Raw genomic sequence first — 24,409 nt, forward strand, 5'->3', positions numbered from 1 at the left:
ATCAGAGTGGATACTGTTATTATCATTATCATAATTAGTATTGAGGACAATGGAAAGCGCTTCAGTCGTTTTTGTTTTTTGTGCAATACGGACTCTACGGACTTTACGACCGCATCAGAGAAGCTGGCACTGGCCACTTAAAACACCCTGAGGATAAAAAGGTCCAGTCTATATATATATAAAAAAAGAATACTACTAAAAAAGAAGCGACACATGGACATGTAAGCTGACTATTTTTCTATTAGGCAATAGGGACTGTAGATAGGGGACCGCGGGTGGGTTTTGGGCGGACATCCATCCGTCCAATCTGGGAGGACCTTATTGGACATCAGGTAGATAACTCTAAAATCTGCTGTTTAGCTCTTTCGTTTCAAGACTGCATCGAGACTTGGATTGGCCCTCCTCCGCAAGAACCGCAGGAAGGCGACCGGTGGTGTGGACAGAGAGAGATCCAGAAAAAAAAGGAGGAGCCACCTTATCAAGGGCCTACCACCTTCTGCACTGCTTCAGGACCCCCCCTCCCCCCTTTTATAGACTAGTGCATGAGGGAAATGTCTTACTCTACAACCTTTTCCTTGATCACTTGCGCGTAAATACGACATATCAAGAGCGAAGCTGAGCTCCTACCCTCGTGGTGAACTGGACAGTGGCCTCTAGGGTTCACAAAAAAAACTCAAACATCAGGCTGGATTCTTTTCTCTTCTTCCTACACCTCCTCATCCTCATCGCCATTGTTTATCCCCTCATTAAGGCCAACCATCCCCTGTATACTGTGATTCTGATCATTTGAATGCAGTAACGTTTGAGTTCAGTTCTTTAAGTTTCCTCTTTGATTCCTTTATTTCTTTCCTTTCCCTGTTTTTCCCCCTTTTCCCCCCTTTTTTGACCTGCTCTGTCTCTTGGATGCTGATCTTCCCGTTCCGATAAAAAAAAGGAGGGAACGTTGAATGGATGCTGGACTGACAGCGGTCAGTAGGAGAAGAAAAACAAAAAAAAGAAAAGAAAGGATCGCTAAATGCAAACGAAATGTGCCGAGATGCAAATTTACAGAGAGATAGACAGTGTGAGAGAGAGAGAGAGAGAGAGTGAGAGAGAGAGATGTATTTTGATCACATTGATCTGTGGCACATCTGTGACTGTGGTGCTCAGATCCAAGACTGTGTCCACACTCTTTAGTGAAACCTTCACTGTAATGGCAGCTTCCCAAGCTTTTCTTTCCTCCGGTTTTCTCTGTTTCTCCATTTGAAAGAATGTGAAGAGAATACTGAACCTGTACTGAACAATGTAGATGCCAGTAGCGCTGCTCGCTTTGATTGTGATTGTAAAGACATTTTTGGTCATCTTCCATCTTGCGAAATCTTTTCTGTGCTCCAGTTTACCATTGTTGCCATCCCATGTCACCTTCACCTGTGAGGTACCTGAGCTATATCAGTTATATCATGCATTAGTTGAGTATGCACACACTGCAAAAAACGATGTCCTACACTGTTCCTTGAGGAACTTTTGAAGGCTACTATGGGGGAACCTCTTTGAGAAAAGGTTTTTAGAAGAAAAAGGTCCTTCAAGGTTCCTCAAAGCACCTTAAGAGGTTCCTCCACAGTTTTAACTCATACGTTTAACAGCGTAGGCGGTGAAATCCTCTTAAATCTAATCGACAAATCAGATATTTCTCCTTTTACGTTTCTCCTTGTTATAGTCTGACTTATTTTCACTGGTTTTAAGTCATTTTATCCACTGAAAGTGTCTTACTCTTCCACTGGCAGATCATTCTGCTTGTTTCAAGCATTAATTCTTGAGAAAAGATAAGTTATCTGTAATTTCAGTTCAGTTCAATTCAATTCAGTTTTATTGTCATTATACTTAATACAGGGTTGAAAAGTACAGGGAAACACTGTTAGGCTCACTCTCCAGTGCAGTAGTAGATAAAGGACATGAGACATTAGTACAAGGACAGTAGACAAGGTTCATAGACAATAAGTACAGTAGATATAATTACAGTACAATATTTCTTGCATTAATCAGAAATATCCAATAGAATAAGACATTTTAGTACATAAAATCTCCTAAATCAGCTCATATAAGTGAATAAATCTGATCATATTACCACCATAATCTCAAATTCAGTATATTTTATAAGATTCTAATTACTAATACATTATTTTTTTTGCAGTGTTAATATCTAAGCCATTACGCTGATATAGGAAATGCATTGATGCTTTTCTATTATTTCACATTTCTCACTGTTCCACCTTTTACTGTACGTCCTCTCCTCCTCCCTCTCATTCCCCTCTTATATACAAAGAAACAGAGAGTGGAATGAAAGGAAACTAACGCTTATCTCCGCAGCACTACTCAGTAGAGACTTCAGGACTGAATGTATGTAGTCTTTTACTCGGAAAGGCAAAAGGCAGACTGCACTGAACATTACCTGCACATTCTTCTTTAAGAATAAACCTCAGGCTCATAGATCATCCCCATCTGCAGTGTCTTATGCACGTCAGTGGAGCTGCACTTGATCTGAAACTGGACCGCTGTCTCATTTAGCTTTAATTCGTAGGTGCAGTGAAGGCCTTAGAGCAGTGCGAGACAGGTCTGAGCATTCATCTGGTTGAGGATCATCTTTGCGATTCTCCATGTTTTTTTATGTTGTTTTTTTTCTTTCTTTTCAATCTAATATATAAGTACTTTTAGATGTTAAGGGCGGCACATTCTAGTGCTTCCACTGCAGTAAGAGTAGTTTAAAAAGCTGAAGCTAAAACGTGAGGAAAGAAAGAGAGAGTAGAGATGAAAGAGGGAAACTTGTAGTTAGCGGTGTAGCTAATCACACACTGCAAGAAAATGATGTCTTGGCAAGTCAAAACATCTTAAGTCAGTATAGTTATACATATAGTAATGTTTTTTTATTCAGCTTGCTTGTAAATGTCATTAATATTATTCTGCTGGTAGGTACTTTGGGTTGTTTTCAGGAATTGTGATGAAAAGAAGCAAAATTATTTGCACAAAAGACTTTTTCTTTAAAGATGAAATTACATTCAACTTGCTTTCAGAACTTGTTTTAAGGAACTGTCATTGTAAGAAGCTAAATTATCTGGCAAAAATATGAGAATTTTACTAGATAAAAATACCTTTTTCATGATACTTTAGGATGTTTTAAGTCATTTGGTTTATAAATGTTGTCTTATTGGCAGATATCCAGGCTTGGTTCAAGAAATAATACTTAAAAGAAGCAAAATAATTTTCCAAAAATAAGTTTTACTTGATAAATTGACTTGTTTGACTAGATTAATTATATTTAACTTACCTTTAGACTGTTTCCATTTGATTTCTATAAAGCTCAAGAACTTATGCTCTGAAAGAACCTAAATTATCTGCCAAAAAAAAGAATTTCACTAGATAAAATTACTACACTAAATCTTTACACTAAATTGAACTTACTTTGGGATGTTTTTACCATGTTTTATGTCAGTTGTTCTAGAAATATTGTGAAACTGATTGAAAAAAGCAAAATTTTCTCCCAAAAAGATAAAAATTCACTAGATAAAACGACTTTTTTACTGAAACAAATTACATTTAACTAACTTACAGTGTGTTTAACATAATTTAAGTCATTTGTTTTAAAAAAAAATATTGTCTTATTGGCAGATATTCAGGCTTGGCGTAAGAAATAATGCTTAAAAGAAAAAATATTTTTCCCCAAACAATATTTCAGTTTTTGCCAGCAGAATCTTTATTCTAGATTTAATGACTTAAAACAAGTATAAAAATCTTGTAGAAATAGGATGAAATCATACAGCTATCTCAACCCCAATCCGAAATATTAAGGATTTTATCGAGTAGATTTAAGATGTTTTTGCTAATGTATCATTTTTGCGGTGCATCCCTGCCATTCAGGTTGATCTCACAAACCATATCCGCTCTCTCTCTGTTTCTCCTCCCTTCGTCCACTTCATCCCTCCTTCCCCCCTGTCCCCATCACCGCTTTGTGCGTTCTGCGTAAGAGGATGATAACTCAGGCCTACGTCAGGTCTCAACCATGTGTACAGTTTTAAAGAATGACTTTGTATTTCATGAATGCATGTTTTGGTTGTTTTGGGTTTTTTTCTTCTTCTTCTTCTTCTTTTTTAATTTATTTCCCTTTGCGAGCAATAAGGAATATGTCTATATGATCCTTAAGAAGTATGTTTTGATAAGAACACTGAAACTGGTTTTCTCTAAAGCTTTATGTATGTGTATATTCATATGGGTGTGTACATATGGATGTATGAATATTCATATGCACATACATGTGTTGTTGATTTGCATGTCTGAGGTTTTTTGAAAAACGAAGGGAAACGATTGGTGTTTTGGTACCAATCCCTGTGCTGTTCTGACTAAACTGCTGAAGGGGTGGGGCTTAGTCCTGCATGCTAAGATGCTACTGGGTGGCAGAGACCATTGTAACTGTAAATCCTGGGTGGGCGGGGTTATCTGAACAAGGTTTTGTTGGGGTATGACTGAACTCTGTAAACATGCTGTGTTTTTATTTCATTTTTTTTCTGTTAGTATTTAATGGTCTTGTAACCATTTCATGATTTATTCTTTTTTTTCATCTTTTCACAGAGAACTATTCTGAAAGCCCCGTGCTTATCAGATATATGCAAAAAGAAGCTGTAACTGTGAACTAATCTAGAACAGAAAACTCCACTCCTTTCACGTATGCATTCCCAAACGACCCCAACCCCTTCCTCTACTGACCCCCAATGCTGTAGTAGTCTCACTGTCGGTCATCGTTTCCTGATCTTCGTGCACTCGTCTGTCCTTCCACCTGTTACCATCCCACCCAGTTCTGTTCTTTCTCCAGCATGCGGAGAAACAGATGGCTGTATCACGTGTGAACACCTGATACACACCTCTTTATCCATGTCGGCGGGGGGGAGGCGGTTCCCCTCGGCGCCCTTGGGATACTAGTAGCGGAATCACTCGAGCTTTTTATCGAGGGGTAAATTGATGTAGCAAGTGCTGTCTTAGAGTAGTAGATAAACGTCGGTCACTTTAGTGGAAGTCCTGAATGTTTACCTGTCCTGAGGTCAGTAGGCCTGACCATTCAAGGACCATTTAAGCACTCAGTTGGAGTTGGGAGTCGTCAGAGACGTCAGCCAGCTACTGTACGTTCTCTTTCTTTTTTTTTTGTTTGTTTTTTTAGCCAGGGAACGTCACCATCTGTAGAGGGGGAGGGTAAACGGCAATGATGGCGATGTTGACGATGATGGTGATAATAATAATAATGCTACTACTGCCTTCAGCAGTGCATGTTGCCTCGCATACTACTGGAATGCTTAGTGCTGCATCCTTGTGCATCTTGTGGTTTTTCTATATGCATATATTAGCTATACTTCCCAGGGGTAGAGCTAGGTCTGGGCAGAGCAGGAGGAAACAACTCGTCATCCCCTCGCAGGAAAGAGGAGGGCCATGTCTAGTTAGCTTGGGTTTAGCGAGTCCCAGGACGGCCGTAACCGCGTATGTAGCCGCTAGTAGTGAATGTAATGTGCAGAAACCAGTTGCTACACAGGAGCTCGTATCATACTGAAGTTAGTCGATATACCTGATATCCTTATACCTTATAATTACGTGATTTTAGTAGACATTTTGGTTTTAGCTGCTGAACTGGGCTTGTTTTGAAATTCCATTGGCAGATAAATGTGATTCATGTAGCGTATCACCGCATTCCCTGTGACAGACTAGGGTTCGACTCCCTGTCTGGGTGGTGCCACACTACACCAATAAGAATCATTAGGCAATAAGACAAAGCATCAGACAAATGCTGGAAACGTCATTTTACCTTAACTGTGTAATTTCTTGTCTACAAATCCACACTTTTCTGATAAAAGCAAAACTGTCGGTATAATGTTATGAAGGTGAACAGAAATGTCTTATTTTTTTCTTAAAACACGTAAAAATACCTGCTTTTTTTCTTGAAGGTAAGCAGAAGTAGCAAAAATGTCTCAAAACAAGCAAAATTTCCTGCACAAGTTTCTGAAAGTAAGCAGAAATAACTGCATATTTCCTATAAAAGCAAAACTGTCTGTATAATGTTGTGAAGGTAAACATAAATATCTTATTTTTTCCTTAAACACATAAAACTATGTGATTAATTTCTTGAATGTAAGCAGAAATAGCAAAAATTTTTTCTCGTAATAAGCAAAACTACCTGCATAAATTCTTGAAAGTAATTTCTTTAAAAAGCAAAACTATCTGCATAATGTTGTGAAAGTAAGGAGAAATATTTCATTCCTAAAACAAGCAAAACTACCTGCATTATTTCTCAAAAGTAAGCAAAAATATATTTTTTTTCTTAAAATAAAAGTGCATGATTAAAAAAAGTAAATAAAGAGAAATTAAATAAATTAATAAATAATTTAAATAAATAAATACTGTCATTTCATTAGATAACATTACCAAAAACAAGTACACAAGTTAAACAGTAAACATAGCAATCCATCTTGAGAAATATTAAGTGTAAACAGCAAATGAGATCACAAATAAAGTCATATAAATAATCGAATCTAATATTAATCGAATATTTCTCCGAATAATTATTTCTCATTGTGCAACATTGTTCAATTTCTATCTAAAGGTTTGTGCTTGTTTTACATCATTTTATCTGTGGAAATGGTCTTATTCTAGTGGAATATGACTGGGACTGCTGGCATATCCAGACAGAATTGATTATTGATTTCTTATTTTGCTTGTTTTGAGAAATAATTGTATAAAAAACCAACATGATCTGCCAGGGGAACAGTCCAGTAGCTAAAATCACTCGTTAGATATATCGACCAGACTTTAGATGATGTCTCGCGTTGCTGTGGGAGGTATCAGCTTTTGCAAAGCAGTGAAGAACCTCGTGCTTTTGTTGCTCCTTGTTCGCAGAGCGACACGCGACCGTTAAAACAGGGTACCCAGTACGGTGTGGCCGGTCGAACTCCATTACCCATACTCCTCTCTGTCTCTTGTGAACCTATATTCCTCCCCTGTCACAACTCAGGTATATCTCTCTCTCTCTTTGTGGGTCTTTACCAGTGCTTCCAAAAAAAGATGTCATTCAGAATAATAAAAAATAATAAATATATATATATATATGTAGAGAGAGAGAGAGAGCGAGAGAGAGAGCGAGGGAGGAAAGGATGTGAAACGAATGAAAAGATGGGTTTTCTGTCTCAGCATGTGCACTTGAAAAATCTGAATGTGATGTTTGTTTGTTTGTTTGTTTGTTTGTTTGTTGTTTATTTTCATCCTCATCACCAAAACAAAACCAGAGAGTCTTCCTTTCGCCCCGCGGCGTCCTTGTGCTTCTGATTTCCCCATCACTCTTCTCCCATCACCCCCTCACCGTCAGATCTGCAGCCATTTTACTGCTTCCTTTCTTTTATTTATTTTTATTTATTTATGTTTGTTTGTTTATTATCGACTTTTATTACAATCTCTAAACAACTGCTTCCGAATGACCACCAAAATGTCCTGGATAACAATCGAGAAAAAGCAACCCAGTCAAATCAAGCAGTTTGTCAGAACCTGAAACTCTGGATCACAGCCGTCGCGCACACGCTCAGGACTGAAGCGCGAGAGCTGAAAGAGTGAGAGGCAGATGGACAGATTTGTGATATGTGTGTGAGGAAAAAAAGAAAAGACGGGTGTGTGTTGAAAGAGGATTGTCGACAGAGAGGAAGAAAGGCCGCCCGAGAACAGGAGGACAGTTTGGGGAAGACAGGAAGGAGCGAAAGGAAAGAAAAAGAGAGGAGGAAGGAAGGAAGGAAGCTGCTCGCTTCTCAGTGTAAGGATGTGTGTTTGGTGTTGTGTGTGTGTGTGTGTGTGTGTGTGTGAGAGAGAGAGAGTGTGTTCCCTGCTCTGTGTCTCTCCATGTACCGTGCTCGACTGTGTGCTTCCGTGTTTTGTGTGAACCTTTTGGGTTTGGTTCTTTGGTTTGATTTTGGTGTATTTTTCATTTGATTATATCGAGATTTGTTTGGTTTCCTGCTGTTCTCACATCTCCTCGCTGTGTGTCATTCCTTTCCCACTCGCTGTGTCTCAAACACTGCACTCCTTTCTCTATTCCCTATGCTGTGGGCAGCAGAAGCTCTGCATTCAGTCCAAAAAACCAAACAAAACAACAAAAACAAACAAACAAACAAAAAAACAACAACCCAAACAGTCCAAAAACCAAAGCCATACAGAGTAAGGGCACTTCATAGGGAATAGGGAGTCCTTTTTGGGACGCACCCTTTTCGTTGTCGGCGTCAAGGGGCTTCACTGAGCCTTTGCTTCTCTTCCGGTCAGTCCTAGAGGCCTCTAGTCCTGCGAGATGCCAATCATTCTGTCCAATTTTGTCTAATCAGTGAGCCTCTTTCTTTCGGGGGGGTTTAAGAAAAGCAAAGACAGTCAACCACGCTTGGTCAAACCCCCTGTCGAGCAGATCTTGTGGCCTTCCAAGACTGGAACTCTCATTAGAGAGTGTATGAGCTGCGTGTATGTATGTGTGTGTGTGTGTGTGTGTGTGTGTGTGTTTCTGTGTGTGAGGATGCGCACACAGATGTGTGGAAGGTTTTTTTGAGTTCCATGCATGTGTGTGTTTCAGTGTGTGTGCTAATCAAACAGGCTTCTGTGAGTGTTCCTAACATTTACAGTACGAAGCTTTTTTTATTATTATTATTATTTTGCTTTGTCGTGCGCATGTTAAAGGGGAACCCCACCGGCTTTTCAAAAATGTGCATAACTAAGTCATCGAGGTGGAAACGAAGGCTTTCGGAGTCGGTGGTCTGGCGTGGAACTGTTGGCGTGATGGGAAGCAGATGTCGTTTTTAAAGACATTAAAAGCTGCATGTCCAAATATTTATGGACACCTCTTCTAATGAATGCATTCAGCTACTTTAAGTTGCACCCATTGCCGACACACATACACACATAGCTTGTCTAGGCCCTGTAGAGAAGCACTGCCAATAGAATAGGACTCTCTGGAGCAGATGCCTAATGCCAGGCTTGGGCTAGTAGAGGGGTCTAAAGCCCCCCAGCATTGAGGAGCTGTGGAGCAGTGAAACTACTGTGTTCTCTGGAATGGTGTAAGGGCTCCATCCAGTACTTTTGGTGTACTGAGTGTGGGAGTTGGGGATGATGAGGTGGGGTGGTGATCATCCAACATCCTGACCTCACTAACTAACTCTTGTCACTGAATTCAATCAAATCTTCACAGCAATGCTCCTCCTCCAAAGTCTAGTAGAAAGCCTTCTTCTCTGGACAGTAGAGACTGTTACTCCAACAAAAGCAGGATCAGCTCTTTTTAACACCCTTGATTTCAAAAGAAACAGTGAACGAGCAGTGTCCCAATACTTTTGTCCTTATAGTGTAGGCTGATTGTTAGTTTAGGCAACTAATAAAATAGCTGCATTTCGCTGCTGTCATGCAAAATAATTGTATCTCCAAACTGGCGGCTTTACAGAAGAAGGTAAAAACCTTCGTAACTTTTAATGGAAGGTCATTTTGGAGCATTTCTATTGGTCCCGTCGTCATGAAATTGTGACTCAACGTAAAGAACGGCTGCCAGATTCACATCATGTCAAAGTGAAAAATGATACAAAACAATGGAGATACAAGGTTTTTGGAGACAGCAACGGTTTGCAGGTTTGCAGGTGGCCCCTGGTTCCTGTCACTACCACTGTAAAGAGTTCAGTGAGGGTCAGTAAGCTTCTCCGCAGTGACCCATCTCACCCCAGACCCCGCTCCGATTGACTCCGTCTCCATCTCCGAGACTGACCTATGCAGGACCTCGGATGAACCGATGGAATTCTCCTTCAAGGTGGGCTTTCTCATGAAGAGTTTTGAGTTGGTTTTACGTTGTTTCACCCAGATTTTGGACGATGCGACTTCAACAAATCAGCTCTATCCATGTGAAGAGTGAACATGTGCTGTGTCTTTGGCTTCCCGCTCTCTGGCTTTTCCAGTTTAATGGCTTCAATGAAGCTTGAAATCAATGTTTCAGTGTCTCTATTTTCCTGCCTCTGATTTCTCTCTTCTCCGTCTCCCTACTCTCTCTCTTTCTCTCCCACAGTGCTGAGTTTCTGAACTGACCTCTTTCCCCCTAAAGAAGACTCCCCCCCTTCCCCACCTCCCTTCCCACTCACACAGCATAGCAAATCCAGAGGCCACCTCCAGAGTCACCAAGAGACTGAGAGAACTCGCGGGGAAAAGAGATAGAAGGAGGATGGGTGTGGTGCTCGTTAAAAAAAACAGAGACAACCGGACAGAGAGACAACCAGATCGCTCATCTCTCCACTCATCGACGCTACCTCGGACTGGATCGCCCCAAGCACGGCCGCGGCGACTCCTGGAAGATGTGGGACTTTGCACGTTCTTCCAGACGGGATCGCGGTTTCAGTCCAGCTCAGCTGTGCTTATCCGCATGCAGATCGACATCAGTACACCTCTGGACTTTTACGTTTCAGCAAGCCTGACCAGGCTCTGTGAGTGAGTAGAACTGGGCGGAAGATTAAAAATAATAATAATAATAATAATAATAATAACAAATGGACCACTGTAAGAAACTGTATGTTTCCCATTGGCTCCTTTCACATCTTAGCCTAGCACCCAAGCTAAGGCCTGTACCACTCTGGAATTTGAAGAGCAAAGGATAATAGCTTGCTTGCTTTTCAAAAAGCCAAACCAGCAGGCCACCGTTACCTTCATCCATCCATCCTTCCATCCTTCCAACCTTCCATCCATTCAGGACAGTGTGCTAGCTTGGTCCACCTCCATGGACAATCTTGAAACATCCTGAAGGATCCCACTTGCACTGTCCATCAGACCGGTCGGTCCCCCAAAAGACCCTCTGACTGCGAGCACTGCACGAGAAGGAACCTCCGCCTCTCTTTCTGTCTTTCTTCTCTCGGCCTTTCTCTTACTCTCTTCCCACCCCAATGCCCCCTCCACATCTCAGTGTTTCTCCTCCTCTGTAGATGAACTGCATGGCATGAAAGAAATGAAAAAAAACAAACAAACAAACAAAACAACGTAGGAATTAAAGCAGAGGGAGGAGAGTACAGAACACAACGGTCAGGATGGAGAAACCTGAGATGTTTCCGAAGGAGCAGACTCCTGCGAATGGCCTGACAGCTTCCTTCGTACCGATGGAGGAATGCTGGGTGGAACATCAGCCAGGGTCGGTGCAGACGGGACAATGCAGATCACCTGGGGAAAGAGGACAAAAACGGCGTTGTTCGCATCAAGGCAGTGGTCTCGGAACCTGCAGAAGGAAGGACGGAGGGGGTTTTTCGGGAAGGCTGGGTGAACTTTGAACTAAACATTTACGAAGAAGAAAAAAAAATCAACAAGAAATGAAAAGAATGAAAATTGAAAAATGCATTTTTCTGACTTTGTTTACCAGCATGACTAAACTGCATGACTCGACTTCTGCAAGCCCCCCGACCCCCCAAAAAGAGGGCTTGGAATTATTCAAGAGCAAAATCATGGGGAAACAATACAGATTTATGTGATATGCAACAAAATTTAGGGTAAAAAAAAACAAACAAACAAATGTATTTAAAAAAAGATGTTCTATATTTTGTTTTTTAATACAAAAAATGAAAAAAAAGAAGAACGGAGAAAAAAAAATGATATAGGATTGCAAGATACAGTCAGAACTATGCTTTATTAGATAGAAGATACCCCAACCAAATCTCTAAGCTGATTGGTGAGATTTTACCATTGCAACTGTTCCTTCTACGACTCCAGCTGTGTCCCTTCTCCACTCTCTCTGCCCCTCCCTGCTCTCCAGCTCTCCTGACTTCTTTGTTCTGCCGCTGACGCCTGCAGTCCGTGACGGACATTACATCCTCCTGTGGTGGGCCTGTGTCGCAGTGCAGCTGCTTTGGAGGGCCTAAAGCTCATAGGTGTGGTGCGCGAGGGTCTCGGGTGGCTTCTGGAGATCCTCCAGTCAGTGTGTCAAGAGTTGTAACTTGGGTCTTGGGTTGTAACTGCAGATCATTGCATCCTATCTCTTCATGAAACGAACAGCCTTCTGAATGTGTTTGTCACAGTCACAGTTTTTGTGTTTGTCATTTTCCGTCCAGCTGTTGGGGGCGCAGGCAGATCCCAAGAGGTCCTTCCTAGATGGTGAAGCACTCACCTCGACCCACAGGTTCTCAGGAGAACACACTGATAGTAGCAGTAGGTGTGTAAGAGCAATGCAATTTCGAACAAGTCGCAGAGATCGGGCCTTGGGTGCTTCTGGCTTTCGGCGAGACCATAAACATCTGAAGCAGGTGTCGATTAAAGTAAGCATTCCTTAGTTGTGACTCATTAATAAAGACCATATTACAGTGCAGTCAGAGCATCCACTGGTGGATTGAGCCAAGATACGAAAGGTGCTTTTCAAGTCTTCCTTAGCAGCTCCTTGGTTTAAGGCCAATATCCTCCAGATGGTGACGGATGTAATACGGGGCTTTTTCAATACAGGTGGCTCGATAGAGCAAAGAATGAGGCTGAACAAAAGCCAATGGTGGCTTATTCCAGTTGAGAGCAGGTTGTACCTTATACACGTTCCGAAATCGGTTGAAAATCCCGACGTTCTTCAACAGTCGCCAAACGCTCTTCATCCCTATGCGTCAAGCAGGATCAGGCCAGGTTGGGAACTGAGTTGAGTAACTTCCGTACCTATGCAAGACTGTTGCAAGACACGTCACTCACCGAGGCAGCATACTCAGGCCAGTAGAAGTACACAGGCGACTACATCCCAGACAAGGTCAGACGAGAGCGTAGGTCCAGCCAAAAAAGGGCTACACAAAACGGAGCGGCCGTTAACCAAAGCAGCGGGTCAGCAGAGACTGGAACGCTGGGGGCAGCTGAGCAGGAGTCCACCGTTTAGCTATGTTCTCTCATCCTCGCTTCTTCAGGCCTTCCTCAGGCCTACCGTGAGCCTCCCACCTTCTTCTTTCTCCATAGAAACACATATTGCTTTTGACACATATTGCCGCATGTAGCGGAAAGGGGAAGCATTCCATGGGATACTGGGCCTAAAAAAACCAAGAAGGACGCCAGGCATTGCGTCTCACAGAGCGGGCGATTTGTTGAAGGGTGGACGAGGCAAGCACCTCTTAGGAAGGGCGTCCTATGGAGAAAAGACTGTTTCCAGTCATATGAGAATATCCGATCGTTGATGCCATTCAGCCGAAGCAATAATTTGGTGCGATTCCCACCCCGCTCTCAGATTTCATCCCGTTCACAACGAGTCGGAATATCCGGTGTGCCTGAGAGATTGCATCCGCGACTTTTTTTTGCGTTTAGCCATGCCAACGAGCGAAGCTTCGAACGAGCCTACGTCATGTTCGCGTGCGTGTGTTTTTGCGTAGCTGTCCGACTGAGCTTCTTCTGATCGGGCTTAACTCGGAGGTGCAGAGTAGTAAGACCACTCCCCCCCCCACCACCCCGCCCCCCCTCCAGATGACTGACAGCTCAACACTTGCATAACTTTTACTTGAAACCCAAATATCAGAACATATCAGAGAGGATCAGAACAAAGCCAGAATCAGTCTTCACTCTTTCTCTCTTTCCTGTATGCATTCCTTCTCCTCCTCTTCCTCCTCCTCCTCCTCCTCATCCCCCTCTCCTCGGCTCCCGTGTCCTTCTCTATTTTTGAGAAAGAAGCTCTTTTGCATCCCTTGTTCTTGTGTTTTTCTATCATATTGTTTGAAGTTGAATTATACTGCATGCATGGGATAAAAAGAAGACTTTAACTTATTTGCGAATGGTCAGAATGAGGTAACCATCTTCTTCTCCCGGACCCTCTGTCTGTCTCCCGCTTAGATTTGGCTGAGGTGGAATAATGACTTAATGAGTGAATCAGTGAATCAGTGACTCGCCATTCCGATGAAGCGAGCGCAGTTATTAGCGGTTTATTCTACAGGACATCGAGCAAGAATGGCGGCCAGTGCTGTCCAGAAAGTTGCTGGAACCAGCTGTGAAACGCCTGTGAGCATAGCTGCTACTTGAACTCATTGAGCATTTTCTATTCTTCATCTAAACTGCACTTCACGCCATGATTCTAGACAGTATATGTATTTATGTTAATATACAGACGTAGGGATATAAAGACATTGCACTTTAAGGTTGGTCGCCTGCTCGACTCTGCTCTGCAGTTTCATTCAGTTCGAGAGTCGAATCGTTCAAATCGGGACGGTTCACTTCATGCACTTCCATTACTGTATGACTAAAATCTCGAGAAATATTAATGTCTATGCCACTGCAGCTGGGAGATCCGTTGTTAGTGGCCCACCCTGACTGCTGACCGTTGAGACAAAGAGAAAACGGAGAGAAAAAGATGGTTACTAAAACAACGGACGGTTGATGCTATTAAGACCGATGCTGGACACAATTTTAATGTCAATACAAAAAGAAAAAAAAACAACAGAAGTGTATAAAATATATTTCAATGGAATGTTTATTATTTAACTTTTATATTTTTGAAACATGTAAAAATAAAAAATGAATAAACTGTAATAATTGAACAGTTTGAGATAAAACTGAGACTTAAAACATTATACTAATAAAGGTATGAATGTTTGAAGGTGAATGCTAACCTACCTGATAAAGTCTTCTTCATTACAAATAGGAAAAAAATAAACATCAAATGGTCAAAAATAAAGGGAAAAAATGAAAGTTCCATTTAAAAAGAAAAGCCTATAAAAATTCAATAAAAATAATAAAAGCTCATGCCAAAATTTTCAACACGTGTCCAGCTGTCTTTCTTTCTTCGGTGGGAACATCGTATCCAGAGCGACACTGTTTACTCAAAAATATAATAACCTCAGCTTGTTAAAATAGACTAAAATTCAAAGATCCTCTAAGTTTAGACACTAAACACAAGTTATTATGGAGACCATAACACTCTACTCTATACCCAAGTATTCTCAGAAGAGGAGAGGGTCTTGCCAGGGAGAAGTTCGTTCCACCACCTCGGTGCCGGGACAGGAAAAAGCCTGGAGGCTCGTCTTCCGTGGACCTTAAGGGATGGGAGGGTCAAATTATGCTTCCACATCCTTTACATTCAAACTCCAAATCAGGCCTAGATGTCCTCCATTTCAGATTTTCCTCCTCCTATCTGCCGTGTTTATGCAGATGACGAGGACGTGATTCATGGTTGCTCTGAAAAGGAATTAGGATCCGTTCTGAGGGATCATAAACGTGGCACTCAGCCAGGCCAGGAGCTCTGGTTCACCTTCCACACCTATTTTCTCTCGCCAGGTTTCAGAACGGATGAGCTTCTTCCAGTCTTGAGAGCCATGGAGAGCTGTGGAGAGAGCCGTGCCCATATGCTTCACTTGCTAAAGGAGAATGATTCATATGACGAGCTACTCGAAATAAATGTTCTTCTCCAAAACTTCAAACTGGACACTTTACAGGAGAAGGAAAAATAGATGGCATAAAGGCAGTGGCAGTTTGGCAGTTCTCTGGGGTCCAAGGGGAGCCAGTGCCCCTCTCACAATATGCTTGGACCCCCCTACGGCCCCCTAAATAAGGCATGAATCTCCTCAACTTCTGCAAACACGCTGGTTGGTTGAGAAGCGCGCTAACCGCACTGTGTTTCTGCTGAACACCGGTGCTATAAATCATATAGCTGAAGACCAGCTGTGAGCGGGGAACTGTGTAAGAAGCTGGAGTTGAGTGTAGGGAGCTGCCGGCTGGGCAGTGAGTGAGTGGAGTTCGTTGCTGTGACATAGCAACCAGCTGCTCGTTAAGAAACGATCATTTGGCTAAAATATATAATATAAAACATCAGATGGTTTGTTCACAGCTTAATGGATTTATTTATTACTTGATATATTTTCCAAACTGTTAAAAAAGTAAAAGTAATAGAACAGGTGAGGTTGTGTGTTATCGTGAAGTAACAGCATGTGATACAGTGATCGCCTTCGGTGCACGCCTGCTGCTTAGATTTTGAATGAGTAGTGCTGTGAGGATTTGATTGTATTCAGCAACAAGAGGCGAGGTGGACAATCACAACCCCAGCTCATTCCAAAAGTACTGGATGGAGCTCCACCATCCATCATTCCAGAGAACACAGTTCTTCCACTGCTCCACAGCTCAATGCTGGGGGGCTTTATACCCCTCTAGCCCACGCCTGACACTAATAAGTTTATATTTATCTGCTCCAGAGAGTCTTATTCTTTTGGCAGTGCTTCTCTACATGGACTAGACAAGCTGTGTGTGCATTTTCACATTCGTGTCAGCAATTGGTGCAGCTTAATTAGAAGGGGTGTAATTTCTGTTGGACACAGATGGAATTTGGCCTCCAAATACATTTTAAAAAAGTGTGTGTATATATATATATATATACACACACACTTTTTTTATCTATTTATTTATTTTTTGCATATGTTATATACACACATATATATACATCCTCACACACACATTATTTATATTATTGTACATTTAAAAAAATGTGTGTATGTATGTATGTAACTTGGTCCTGGATAAACAGATCTCAGATGAAAAACACAGTCTGGACTGTTTGGACTTTGGGTCTGGATTTGACTTCTACTAAACAAGTCGACTAAAAGGCAAATCATTTTATTTCAGTCATTAAAATACAAAATCAGACCCTTTATTACAGAGTAAGCCACGTCATACAAAACCCAATTGTTGTAAAACAATACACAGTTCTACTGTATGTAATCTGATGTAATGGTATATATAAGACATACAGAGTTTGGAAGCGTCCACAAATACACAAACCATCATCTTATCATGTCTAACTTTTAGGACATTAAAAAGCTCTTATCTACTTTATCTGAACCTACTTCACCACCACAAACCACTCATAGTACTTTAGTGCAATCAAATCCCTGCTGCTGCTGGTTGTGAAAATAAAAAAAGGAACCCTGGAGGACCGTGCATCAGAGCGGACCGACAGAGTCAGAGCTCAACCAAGCTAAAACTAAAGCTTTGAGAAAGCTATCACACACATTCAAGTGACAGTACTCTGTTTGTGGATGAGGTAGAAGTTGCTTACTCTCTGGAAGCTGAGGAAGGGACCATGGTGTTAAGAGTGTGTCAGATAATAATGCAGTCGATGAGATTTTCAGACATTCCCCCCCCCCCTAAAAAATTTAATCTTCTCAGACATTAGTGGCATATGTTACAGCCCCCTAGTGTTCCCTTCTGGCTTCCTTGGTTACTGCAAGGCCAGTGGGTGCTTGTGCTTGACAATGGCAGCACCTAAAGTAGCTGGGTCTTGCTATGAAAGAAGGTGCTGACGTCTCCTGCGGAGAGCGGGGGCTCTCTGGGTGCCGCTGTTTTTCAGGTGATCCCAGGTGAGTGGGGTTTTGTCCAATAATATGGATGAGTACCTCTTCTTTTACACATATTCTTGTATACCTTCAACATCTACTTCAATGTTTAACTCTTAGATTTTCAACTTTAAACATCTCATTTCACTAAATCATGTCTGCCTTTGTTTACTTTGTTTGTGAAAAATACCAGTAAAAATATACTATTAAAAAAACATTACTTGCGCCTCTTTAACTCCTTATAATTGACATATAATAAAAAAATTCTGTGATAAAATCACCTCTGTTTCACAACTGGTATCAAACTGAAATAATAAGTGCTTAATAATCTTATATGCTGTATATGCTCACTGCTGTGTGATTCATCCATGTCTTATGCTCTTGTTGTACCTGTATATGAGGCTATATATGAAAATGGCCACCTTCAGTTATATTAAGGTGGACACACTGGCACATTTACAGAAATGCTGATTACTACTCGCTGTCCTTCTAAGGCTGAGAAACCATATAAAGCTACATGATCGTCTTTGTTGCTCCCTGCCTGAAGTCCCCTCTTTTCCATCTGCTCCCTGCCTGCCTGTACTTTCCTCCTTCCCTCCTCCCTGCTCTCCTCCCCATCTCCCTTTCCTCCTTCCCTCCTCCCAATCTCCCTCAGTCTCTCTCAGTTGCATCGGTTTAGTCGCCACATAATGATACCACCCATCAGCACTCCAGCACCAAACACCAGGGTGAGTCCAGCAGAACGAGAGATGCTGCAGAGGGAGGACGCAGAAAACCGCTCAATAGAGAACCGAGTGACTGCTGAAATGCTGTTAATCTGTAAACACAGGACATAAAAACAGAAGGGAGAAGCACAAGGATGAGGACTCTGATAAAATAACACACACATGATGATTATACAGCAGTTACATACACTCACTAAGCACTTTATTAGGAACACCGTACTAATACTGGGTGGGCTTTACTACTGTTGCTCTCCTCAATTCTTCACAGCATAGCATTCCTTTAAGATTCTGATCCATGCTGGCATGACTACATCACACATTTCCTGCACTTTCTCCAATTCCAAAGGTGTTCAGATGCAGAACAACACTCAACACATTGCCATGTTTGCCATGAACCCAGTCTGAGATGACTGTCCAGTGTTGGTGAGCCTGTGCCGAGCCACTGCAGCCTCAGCTTTCTGTTCTTGGCTGACAGCAGTGGAACCTGACGTGGTTTTCTGCTGTTGTAGCTCATCCTCCTCAAGGCTGGACCTTGCTAGTACAAAGCATGCTCCGCTCCGAGATGCTCTGATGGAGCAGACTACGAATATTTCAGCTCTCCTGTGGTCTGCGATGCTGAATGCAGAACTGCTGCTCACTGGATAATCCCAGGAGAGCAACAGATCTGGTTAAGAAATACTCAAACCAGCCCATCAAGCATCAACAATCATGACATCCTCAAAATCACTGGGATTACATTTCCGCTCATTCTGATGGTTGAGATGGTGAACACTACCTGAAGCCGTTGGTCTGCATCTGCATGGTTTAATGGACTGCACTGCTGCCACACGACTGGCTGATTAGATAACTGCATGAATGAGTGGGTGTACAGGTCTTCCTTATACAGGACTTAGTTGGTGTATCTATACTATATTTAAAAAATAAAAGTTTGAAGATGTTAGGGGTGGAGTTGGCAAACCAACACCAGTTTGTGTTGTCTAGTGTTCCCTAGGGCTGTCGCGATAACCGCACTTTCACAATATCGCGATATTAACAAGCGAACTGCAGGGAATGGCAAGCAACCGCCACATCGCAGTGTTCATGTTTTCTCCGTTTTGTAAGACGGAGACAACGGCAGGTGCTCTGGTCAAAACACCAAATGCAGATTCACCAGTTTAGACGAGGCAGTACGCAAAATCTGTGAGACGAAGCCTGAAAGTTGGACATCAGCTATAGAGGAGTCATGTTAACAAGGAGACGAAACCACGCACTCAGAGAGAGAGAGAGCAAATGCGTCAGCACCACCAAAAACACAGACAACAACCTCTGCCTTCATGAGCGGGGTCACTCCGAGCGGGGTCACTCCGAGCGCCAGTGTTTGGTGTGGTTGGGCATATTGGTAGCCCACTCAGGTCCTCTCTACCACACAAGGTTAACATGTTTTTCTTTAATACTTTTTCTTTGCGTGCAACGAGGACGAAACCTACTCACGCCCTCTGTGATGATATAGGCGCAGGCACACAGATTATGAACGTTTATTGAAAAGTTGCTAATCCAAAAATCTAACCAGTAAACAGGCGAGGGTCAAAACCAGAACAGAAGGGCTGAGGCAAGATCAGAAGATAAACAGGCAGAGGTCGGGTATAAAAGCAGACAAAACAGGGCAAAAGAGTGCAAGCATGAGCTGACGAGCTTCGGGGGCACGTTCTAAAACTCCGGTGATAGGGCTTTGTGAGCTAGGAGAGGACTCTGAAACTGAGTACATATACGTACAACGACTGACAGTAAAACCGCATATTGTGATGGTTGGCTAAATTACTGCAGGGTTCATTCTTTCACAGCGACAGCCCTAGTGTTCCCCAATGAAAAAGGCCAGTGTGGTATTTTGACTGACAACACAATTTATATTTAGGCGCTTGTCCAGAGCCGCTTACAGGAAGAGCAAACAGCGGACGTGTTATTATTATCTCTCTCTCTATATATATATATATGGTGCAACTCATGTTCTGTCCATTATATGTTCCTACTTTTACAGCAGGAACCTATAACCTACATGACAAAACCTGAACCGGAGCTCCCCTTACGTCCCTTACATGTGCAAAGCCTAAAATTTAGTTGGCTGAGTGGCTTGAATGGGGCAACATTTCCTAACTCCATCATGTGAGGATCTTGGTAATTAGCATGTTTCAAGCATAATGCATGTAGGTCCATCTTACCCATCCTCCCATGTTGCAAATCCACTGTAGCAGATTTCTCCTGAAGTAATCCAGACTTAGAGCCAGTATGTCCGAGAACACAGTGGGCAAATGAGAAAGCACCATCTAGAGAAGAAAGAACCAAGACACATTAACAGTCATGATCCAGAAGCACATCCACAGAACATACAGAACATACCATAGGACAGGTCAGAGCAACTGGACAATCAAACCCAGCAGGACCTTTGCAGACAGTTTTCCGATGGAGTAGAACAGAACAATGATTCTTCCCCAGTTGATCTCGTCATCACTGAAGACTCTCTCCACAAGCTTCCAGAAACTGCTTTTATCAGCCACGCGTCCTAATCCGTCGATCATGCTGAGAGGTGGACAGGAGGGCAGAAGAGAAAAGGCAAGCCACTTAAGCACATCATTTAAAAGCTTTTATCTTAGCAGTGAGAGAGTTTTACTGTAGAAGCTCCAGATCTCATCAGAACAGATAAAGCAGGTGAACATAAATCCAGTAAAAAGGAGAAACAAGAGCTTCTCATTCTGAAGAAAGTAGTGAGATCTTGTCGGTGAGCTAGTCTGAAGAACAGAGCTCGGTTCCTCCAGGTTTCTCTTGGACGCCCCCCAGTCCAGCCAGCACAGCGTAGAGGATGTGTTCAACTCCATCAGCAGCAGCAGCAGCAGCAGCAGCAGCAGCTCACCTGATTTACCATCATTAAGCCCTGATTTACCACCAAACCAGGTGTTGATCTGAGGAGAACTCTAAATAATACTAGACTCCATGAGGAGAACCCTGGAGATGTTCTAATGATAAACACAATGATGGAGAACCACCAACACTTTCTGTAGGAGTGTTATTATTAGCACTTACTCTAATATCAGTGTTTTACTAATATCACAGACAACCCCCAGTTTATGTTGTCTAGTTTTCCCACTAAAAAGGGCAGTTGGGTATTTTGACAGGTGCTCGTTTTCAGAGCCATTTACAGGAAGTGCGCTGATTTACCAATCCAGGTGTGGGATGATAACTATAAATAATGCTAGACTCCCATGAGAAGAGCTTTGGAAAACGTAGTTCTGTCACCTACTCATTAAATCGAGGATCCTTATCCAGTTGGTCACCGATCACTCTGATGGTTTCTGCTAGCTGATTCACCAGCCTCTGATCCTGAGCGTTGGCGATCGGCTGGGTTTTTGGAAGGCCTAGAGAAGAAGTGTCTCCTTCTCTGATTACATTCTTCACCTGATCTTCTACCACTCTGAAAAACACAGAGAGAATGGGACTGACACAGTAATTCTGCAGTTCACACACTGCATTACAGCTCATTGAAATATGGAGACAGGGTCATGTTCATGGTTTCAGGGTGCTCCCGTGTCTGTGTTACCTTCTGGCTCTCTTTTTATTTATCCTGTTATATCCTGTCAGATCTGCCGGGGGTTCCTTGCCACACTCTGATAACGATCACATTCTCCGTACTACAGAACTAACCCCCTCTTTTCACTCTTTGACCGACCGCCCACCTGTCCGACCCCAGACCAGTTACGTACCCTAGATTCCTGGCATCTACCACATTCCACAACTTCAGACCACAACTGTGTCATCCTGATGTACCAACACTTGGATATACACTTTATGTCCAAATGTATGTGGACACCCCTCCTAATGAACGCATTCAGCTGCTTTGAGGCTGGGTTAAAGCTGACACAGATGTGCAAATGCACACACACAACTTGTCTAGTCCCTGTAGAGAAGTACAGCCAATAGAATAGGACTCTCTGGAGCAGGTAAACATCAACCTATTGGCACCATGCTGCCTAATGCCAGGCGTGGGCTAGAGGGGTATAAAGCCCCCCAGCATTGAGATGTGGAGCAGTGGAAGAACTGTGTTCTCTGGAATGATGAATCCAGTGCTTTTATTTCTTGACACAGTAACCTTTTTCACTCTCTTGAGGTGACATGTGTCATCTTTTTATTATTTATTTAATAAAAAGCCCTATACAAATACATTGGACTTGACTGCTTGACCTCATGTAATTACAGTTGACCACAGCAGCTCTAGCAGGGCAGGGATTTTGGTAAAGCTGCTATGTTTAGACACTGAGCGTTCGGTACGACCCATTTCTACTGTCAGTGGAGATTGCATGGCTATGAGCTGGACTTTATACATCTCTTAGCAATAGGTGAGGCTGAACCACCTGAGCTTAAATCATTAGGATGGTAATATGCTGTATTTCAGGACTGAACCCAAGCTTACTTTCACTTTTGATTGGTCAAGATGACTTTTGGCTTTTCTGTGTGGAGGAATATCTCATATATGTCTGTAGCCTGGATCTACAACAACAGCATCTACCAACTTCCATATATGGTCCAACCTGGTCTAATCTCACCTGGAGACTACAGGACAACAATACCTGCATTAGGCTCCTATGTGGAACACATTAGACAACAGCAATGAGAGATAACAGAGATCTCATCAATCACACAAGTAACAAAATGACACAGACAGCCAAGAAAAAGACTCACCCGATTAAGAGAGCCTCTCCGATCTGATCATCTGTAAGAGCAGAGATGAGAACATGTGGAAATGATCATTCAGACTTTGAGCTCTGAGATTTAATACGGTTCATAAACAAGCCCACTCACCTGACGTTCCCTCACAAGCCATATTAAAGACAAGGCTGTGTGTGGAGGACCAGCTCGCTCAAACACCGTAAACGGATCTTTATTAAAGACTTTCTCGGTTCTGGTGGAAAACTGTCCCTCAGACTGTCCCACAACTTTCACTGTGCAACTCAGGAAGCGAGCTCAGCCGAAACACGCATGCGCTGTTTACATGGGCCAACTCTCGCACAACGGCTTGTACTCTCGCGATATTTCTACCGCGTATTTCTTTAAAGGGAAACCTGCCTGCTAAGACTCGCGTGCCTGGTTCAATATTGTTAAATTAATTTGATGCATAGAAATAGAAATAGTTATTTATACTCATAATAACAACAACAACAATAATGATAATAATAATAATGGTGTAAAGTTCAGAAAAGTGACAGATCTGTCAGAGCTTCGTGCATGATCTACAGAGAGCTCACTATTGTAAACCTTTAAGATATTAAAAAGTAAGATTATGCCTTGTGTGATTATTGTTTATAAAATAAAAATGATTGTAAAACTTTTATAAGGATAATTTTATTTATATTAGTCATGTGCTGCAATTTCCTAGTATAAAGGTCTGTCTGTCTCTGTCGGTCAGAATGAGGTATATTATAATGAGGTTTACTGTGAGGTTAGTCATTAATTATGAGGTTTACTGTGAGATTAGCCATTAATAATGAGGTTAGTCATTAATTATGAGGTTTACTGTGAGGTTAGTCATTAATTATGAGGTTTACTAGGATGTTAAGACTCACCTGCCTGGTTCAATATTGTTAAAATATGATGCATGGAAATAGAAATTGTTGTTTATACTTATAATAATAATAATAATAATAATAATAACAACAATAATAATAATAATAATAATAACAACAATAATAATAACAACAACAATAATAATAATAATAATAACAACAACAATAATAATATAAACAAGGAAATAACATTAAACCAATGGTTACTTTTCACATACACAGTCGTACACGGTCCAGCTAGCAGTGAAATGCTCTGATTATAAAAGGTCAGAAAATAAAAATCACACGTTAAAATGATCTAAAACAGAATATATAGAAATAATAAATTACATTGACACATACAATATAAAGAAAATAGAGTTGAAATTGTAAATTTACTTTTATACAGAACTTTATAGCTGCACTGAGCAAATTTCATCACAAGAACACTTCTCCAACTGTTAAGCAGGTGGGTGGATGCATCACACTGTGGGCTTGTGTTGCAGCCAGTGGCACAGGAACACTGTAATGGTACAGACTGGAGTCAGATGCTCGCGATTTGAAATAGGAAGAGCAATAGAGAGGAGAATAACGTAGTCATGGGTCGAAGCCAGGAGAAAACACAGCCAAAACATCAGAGTAAAAACACCAACCAAAAGGCAAACCAGAAAATGAGGAACGGAATGAAAACCCACGTAAACAAAGCAGAAGGTCAAGACAAACCTGGAGTCAGAGACAGACCGGGTGCATGTTGCATGGTGAGATACAGGTATTTGTCACTGTACTATGTACGTCCCCGCATTTGACC

General features: G+C 41.9%; 2 protein-coding genes across 6 annotated transcripts in view; one reads left to right on the forward strand and one right to left on the reverse strand.

The window, feature by feature from the left end:
- kcnc3a (potassium voltage-gated channel, Shaw-related subfamily, member 3a) overlaps positions 1-14,745 on the forward strand; it is a 122,627-nt gene extending 107,882 nt beyond the window's left edge. The window contains exons 5-6 of one of the 4 annotated variants that reach the window (XR_011980682.1): positions 935-7,807; positions 10,076-14,745. Coding sequence is in view for 2 of the 4 variants with exons in the window: in XM_072693326.1 (XP_072549427.1) it covers positions 10,076-10,089 (14 nt within the window). In the remaining 2 variants the exon portion in view is untranslated. Of the gene's footprint in view, positions 1-934; positions 7,808-10,075 lie in introns of those variants that run through there. The other 3 variants (XR_011980681.1, XM_072693326.1, XM_072693325.1) reach the window with 3 other exon arrangements.
- A 1,829-nt stretch (positions 14,746-16,574) lies between these two features.
- On the reverse strand, positions 16,575-23,013 carry baxb (BCL2 associated X, apoptosis regulator b). Of its 2 annotated transcripts, XM_072693497.1 has the most exons (6): positions 22,862-23,013; positions 22,742-22,772; positions 21,306-21,476; positions 20,452-20,587; positions 20,230-20,334; positions 16,575-18,126 (listed from the first exon to the last, which is right to left on the reverse strand). In XM_072693497.1, exons 1-6 carry the CDS (start codon positions 22,881-22,883, stop codon positions 17,971-17,973), a joined length of 621 nt encoding a protein of 206 aa, XP_072549598.1. In that variant the 5' UTR covers positions 22,884-23,013; the 3' UTR covers positions 16,575-17,970. The 2 variants fall into 2 exon arrangements, with proteins under 2 accessions (XP_072549598.1, XP_072549597.1); XM_072693496.1 differs by lacking the exons at positions 22,742-22,772; positions 22,862-23,013 and having other exon boundaries at positions 21,306-22,722.
- Between the last annotated feature and the right edge of the window lie 1,396 nt (positions 23,014-24,409).

Source organism: Salminus brasiliensis, chromosome 12 (genome assembly GCF_030463535.1).
Source record: "Salminus brasiliensis chromosome 12, fSalBra1.hap2, whole genome shotgun sequence".
Classification (NCBI taxonomy): Eukaryota; Metazoa; Chordata; class Actinopteri; order Characiformes; family Bryconidae; genus Salminus; species Salminus brasiliensis.

What these genes read in the sequence shown, in the direction of transcription:
- baxb (XM_072693496.1), bottom strand. Translation starts at nt 21,544, where the DNA reads ATGAGCTGTAATGCAGTGTGTGAACTGCAGAATTACTGTGTCAGTCCC. An exon ending in AAGGATCCTCGATTTAATGA is followed by an intron (nt 20,588 to 21,305) that starts GTAGGTGACAGA and finishes TCCACCTCTCAG; the next exon opens with CATGATCGACGGATTAGGAC. An exon ending in TCGGAAAACTGTCTGCAAAG is followed by an intron (nt 20,335 to 20,451) that starts GTCCTGCTGGGT and finishes TTTCTTCTCTAG; the next exon opens with ATGGTGCTTTCTCATTTGCC.